At 42.7% G+C, this 6,000-nt stretch overlaps 1 protein-coding gene across 1 annotated transcript; it reads left to right on the top strand.

Annotated features, from left to right (window-relative positions):
• Window positions 1–215: 215 nt before the first annotated feature.
• On the top strand, window positions 216–2,047 carry LOC118565887 (tripartite motif-containing protein 16-like). The gene has a single exon (XM_036146942.1). It carries the CDS (start codon window positions 216–218, stop codon window positions 1,911–1,913), a length of 1,698 nt encoding a protein of 565 aa, XP_036002835.1. The 3' UTR covers window positions 1,914–2,047.
• Window positions 2,048–6,000: the final 3,953 nt, after the last annotated feature.

Here is a 6,000-nt window from a genome sequence, read left to right as displayed (position 1 = left end):
CTACTTTGATCAGAATTACTAAAACATAGTTGTGCAGAACTGCAAGTTGTCTCCCTGGACTTGTAAACAAACCATATTTACATGATCCCTCCCTTATTTTCTTCTGGAAATGGGTGTAGCCACTGACATTGACGGCATGTTGTGCACACAAACATTAAAACCAGTTTCTGTTTTGAGCAAAGGAAACTTACTGAACCCGGTTACTGAGAGGCGAAATGTCTGAGAGAGGAGTTCAGATGGACCAAGAGAAATTATCCTGCTCCATTTGTTTGGATTTACTGAAGGACCCGGTGACTATTCCCTGTGGACACAGCTACTGTATGAACTGTATTACAGAACACTGGGATGCCGGGGCTCAAAAAGAAGTCTACAGCTGTCCTCAGTGCAGGAAAGAGTTCAAACCAAGGCCTGTTCTGGAGAAAAGCATCGTAATAACTGGTTTTCTGGAGGATCTGAAGAAAACTGGACTCCAAGCTGCTCCAGTTGATCTCTGCTATGCTGGACCTGAAGATGTGGCCTGTGACGTCTGCACTGGAAGGAGGAGGAAAGCTGTCAAGTCCTGTTTGTTCTGTCCTGCTTCCTACTGCAGGGATCACCTCCAACCTCACTATGATGCTCCACCATTGAAGAAGCACAAGCTGGTGAACCCCTCCAAGAACCTCCAGCAGTACATCTGCTCTCGTCATGATGAGGTGATGAAGATCTTCTGTCGTACTGATCAGCAGTGTATCTGTTATCTCTGTACTATGGATGAACATAAAGGCCATGAAACAGTCCCAGCTGCAGCAGAAAGGACTGAGAAGCAGAAGGAGCTCCAGGTGAGTCGACAACAAATCCAGCAGAGAATCCAGGACCAAGAGAAAGATGTGAAGCTGCTTCAACAGGAGGTGGAGGCCATCAATGTCTCTGCTGATAAAACAGTGGAGGACAGTGAGAAGATCTTCTCTGAGATGATCCGTCTCATCCAGAAAAGAAGCTCTGATGTGAAGCAGCAGATCAGATCCCAGCAGGAAACTGAAATGAGTCGAGTCAAAGAGCTTCAGGAGAAGCTGAAGCAGGAGATCACTGAGCTGAAGAGGAAAGACGCTGAGCTGGAGCAGCTCTCAGACACAGAGGATCACAGCCAGTTTCTCCTCAACTACCCCTCACTGTCAGCACTCAGTGAGTCTACAGACTCCTCCAGCATCAATATTCGTCCTCTGAGATACTTTGAGGATGTGACAGCAGCTGTGTCAGAGATCAGGGAGAAACTACAGGACATCCTGAGAGACAAAGGGACAAACATCTCACTGAAAGTCACTGAGGTGGATGTTTTACTGTCTAAACCAGAACCAAAGACCAGGGCAGAGTTTTTAAAATTCTCCAAAAAAATCACTCTGGACCCAAACACAGTAAACAAAAATCTGTTATTTTCTGTAGGGACAAGAAAAGTGACAGTAATTAAAAAACAACAGTACTATTCGGACCATTCAGACAGATTCACTGATTGGCCTCAGGTTCTGAGTAGAGAAGGTCTGACAGGACGTTGTTACTGGGAAGTTGAGAGGAGAGGAGAAGGAGTAGTTGATGTGGCAGTTTCATACAAGAACATAACTAGAGCAGGAAGTTCATCTAAATGTATTTTTGGGTTCAATGACAAATCTTGGTCTTTACGCTGTGAAACAAACAGTTACAAATTATGTCACATCAACATTCAAACTCCAGTATCAGGTCCAGTTTCCTCCAGAGTCGGAGTGTACCTGGATCACAGAGCAGGTATTCTGTCCTTCTACAGCGTCTCTGACACCATGACTCTCCTCCACAGAGTCCAGACCACATTCACTCAGCCTCTATACGCTGGAGTCAGGCTTAGACCTCTCTTTGAAGGTTCTTCTGCTGAGTTTGTTAACCTGAAACGTTCAGAATTATTCTAAGTTACCAGTTGGCTAAAATTTGTATTTTATTTTCATTTTCTTTAGTCTCCATCTTTGTTGTTCTTTACTGCTTGAAACCCAGTTGTCTTTATGGGGGCACTTTGTCATCTTGTTTTGTAGATAAACTAGTTACATTTACATGTAAATCATCATATTGGGCCATGCTTATAATTATAAAAATCACAAATTTTATTATCTTGTCATTGCAACATACATTTGGATAAAATTTGTCCTCTGCAATTGATCCACTCCTTAGGGAGCAGTGGGCTGACGCTGTGTGACTGCTGGAGAGCATTCTGGGTCTTGCTCAGGTACCCAGAGGGGAAATCTGGGCTTCAAACCCAGAACCTCGCAGCTTCTTATTCAGAGGCCATATCCATGGGAGTGACTGCCAACCAGTTTAAGGAAGATGTTCCCTGTTGAAGAACTGCCGAGTGTCTAGTTTTTTAGTTTTGTTTTTTGCTTAATTTAAATTTATCACTATTTTTACTTAGATATCTTTTTTTTACACAAGCAACTGATTTTGATATGATTAAATTTCATTTAAGGTGTTGATCTTGTGATTTTAAGAATAAACGTGGATTTGTTAAGTAAAAAGTGTGTGAATAATTACTTAGCATTTTTAATTGATACATTTAATGACCAACTGCTTATTAGGCTGCTCCAGTCCCCTCAGTTGCTTTTTCAAACCAAATATTGTTCACCTTGATGTACATATGAGCAGATGAAAATGATAATGACCATGATCATAAGGAGATCTAGATTGTGTTTTGTACATAGCTCAAATTATGAATTTAATTCAATTCAATTTTATTTACACAGCACCAAGTCACCACACATGTCATCTCAAGGCACTTTCCAAAGTCAAATTCAATCAAATCATCCAGACAGATTGGTCAGAGAGTTTCCTCTCTAAGGAAACCCAGCAGGTTGCATCAAGTCTCTCCAAGCAGCATTCACTCCTTCTGAAAGAGCGTAGAGCCACAGTGGACAGTCGTCTGCATTGTTGATGGCTTTGCAGCAATCCCTCATACTGAGCATGCATTAAGTGACACTGGAGAGGAAAATTCCCCTTTAACAGGGAGGAAAACCTCCATCAGAACCACAACCAGGCTCAATGTGAACGCTCATCTGCCTCGACCCATTGGGGCTTAGAGAAGACAGAGCAGAGACACAGAAAGCACAGAAGCTCACATTGACCCAGGAGTACTTTCTATGTTAGAGAAGACAGAGCAGAGACACAGAAAGCACAGAAGCGCACATTGACCCAGGAGTACTTTCTATGTTATTTGGTAATAGTGGATGATCTGCTTCCCCTGGATGATGTCACAGCTAACAGGCGACTGTGGCTTGATGGGTTGAGTAGTCGTCTGGCAACCAGAAGGTTGTGGGTTCGATTCCAGCTTCCCCTTGCCACATGTCGATGTGCCCTTGGGCAAGGCACTTAACCCCAAGTTGCCTACCGAGCTGCGTCTCGGTGTATAAATGTGTGCGCATTAGTGAGAGCGACTGGGTGAATGTGGCTATAGTGTACAGCGCTTTGGGTGGTCAGCATGACTGGAAAAGTGCTATATAAGTTCAGTCCATTTACCATAACAGAACGCCAGACCAGGTGTACCTTCTATGATGAGAAAAATGACAGAGAACAAAAAGTAAAAAGCTGAAATAACAACAAACAGTTGTAGAGCAGTAGGAGAACTCAGTAGAGTGAGAAATACACCCTGATGTCCTCTAGTAGCCTAAGCCTATAGCAGCATAACTATAGAGATAGCTCAAGGTAACATGAGCCACCTTAAATATAAGCTAATTTTGGGAATTGGGGTTTTCGGTTTTTCTTTGTGTTTTTTTTTCTGTTTGCCTGCTGCTTTCACCTTCATCCACCAGAGGGTGACAAGAGGCTGCATACCTGGACACCCATTGGACATTTTGAATATCTGGTCATGCCATGTGGTTTGTCAAGCGCACAGGCATTCAGTGTTGTTTTCGTCAACGATGACGATGACGAAATTATTCCGTTGACGACCCTTTTTACATAACGATAATGAAAATTGACGAGCTTAACGTGGATCTTTGACGACGAAAACATGACGAGTCGTGGGTGTGAGTTTTCGTTGACGGGACTGGACGAAAACATTAGTGGATGTTTTGTCTGAAAATTTAAATGCATCACATTTCTGCCTAATGTGTTGTAATCTGGTTGTTACAAGTTAAGAAGTATCAGCCCTGTTTGGCCACGCCCACCACCTGGCAGCGCACATTCTGCATGACCAAACTGACGGACCATGGCAGTAGCGACAACCTATGGAGCCCGTCTGGTGTCATGGACAGAAATTTTTTATACACGATGTTAAGTAGTGTCCACGCATTACTAATGCGTGGCAACGAGGTAGATAAGATAAATGCCTTCAGTTTAGCCTCCGGGCTCGACGTTCAGCAGACGGGAGTGGATCCAGGGATGCAATGATTAACTGTACATCCTCCTTTGTCGCTAAGTGACGGTGAAAAAAAAAACACGTTTTTGATAACGTCTGGTATTAACACAATTTATACTTAATGATACCAGATTGCGGCGGTGAGGTGGGCGGATTTTTCTCTGATTGGTGCACTGCGCGCTGGGAAAATGCATAAATAAGGAGTTTAAAGGGCTCCTTTAGCGGGAACAGGAGGAATGACGGATCTAAGCTGAACTCCCCGCTGTTACAAGTTCCTTAAAGGTATACTATGCAACCGGGGTTGATTTTCCAGCGAGGCTCGCCCCAGAGGGCGAAAGTAAAAGTGCACTGTCGTAAAGATGCTCAGCTGTTCTGGTTTCTCCGTCAAGCCAGGCGCGGTTGTTTTGAGCTTAGCAGACAGGCGAACGCAACGAAAAGTCGAAAAAACGGCAGTAAAAACAATGACTAATACAGTGAAAGTATGAACATCAGGGTTTCCCGCAGCGCTATCTTGGGACATAAACTCACGCTACCGCCTCGCCAACATTCAAATAAATAAATAAATAAATAATAATAATAAAAAAAAAACTCGATATGCTTGCATGTTTATTTGACGTTAACACGTGGTTCTTTGTTGTTGCTTTCGCGCGTGCATATAGTGAATGGCAGGGCAAAAACACATGAAGTTCTCGCAGTAAAGCAAGACCGATTCTCGCGGTCTTGCACGAGACTTCTGAGCCTGTGGGTGCGGGCCGAGGGCTCCTGCAATTGCAAGTATGGTATTTCCCCCACAGACCACCAGGGCGGCCGAGAAAACCTTTGTTGGACCTGAAATGACTCATTTAATCATCCAAAACGGTATGGAACACATTAATTAACTGAAAAATGTTGCATAGTATGCCTTTAAAATTACCCTTAAAAGTGCGCACCTAAATTACATGTAACATAATTTTGCGCACCTGAATTCAAGCGCAAGGCAGCATGTCTTTTTATAAGATTGAAACTTACAAACAGAATAAGAGGCTTTTTAGACTGGATCTGGTTAGCAGAACTGTTTTCTGATCCAGCGTGCAGCCATGACTGGTTCTGAATGAAGGGTTTATCTGGCAGCCGCTCTCCCCACTTCCCGCCTGTACAGTGCCGGCCCGAGCCTTTTGGGGGCCCCAAGCAGAATTTGATTTGGGGGCCCTTCTCCCACTACGCAGATCAACCTATGCTAGAAGATTATTGACACAAATGTCACGCTATCATGTTATAGCGAACATTATAAACTAATACAGTGGGGATATGTATTAACACAAAATAAATAAATAAACGATACATAAAATACTTAATTCTTTAATTAAAACTTCTGAATACAAACTGTCATGAAACATATTAAATAAATTATTTCATCATTATTTAATCATTCATTTATATCACTTGTTTAAGTTACTTAATTGTTAAAAAAAAGCTGTCAGTCTGGTAAGGAATCTGGTTATTATTCAAAATTGTTGAGGTTAACTGTTGCTTTATGAATTGCAACACAACACTGACTAAAACTAGATTAAAACCTTTTTGAATTTTAGTTGACTAAACTGGACTAAAATTATCCACCTGCACAGCAGGGTGTCTGCTGTGAACCCACTCCCCACAGGCAAAAGGCCAGAGCACTC

Source organism: Fundulus heteroclitus, chromosome 14, assembly GCF_011125445.2.
Source record: "Fundulus heteroclitus isolate FHET01 chromosome 14, MU-UCD_Fhet_4.1, whole genome shotgun sequence".
NCBI classification, from domain to species: Eukaryota; Metazoa; Chordata; class Actinopteri; order Cyprinodontiformes; family Fundulidae; genus Fundulus; species Fundulus heteroclitus.
The sequence above is the reverse complement of the archived record's forward strand: the minus strand, read 5'-3'. Positions and strand labels throughout refer to the sequence as shown.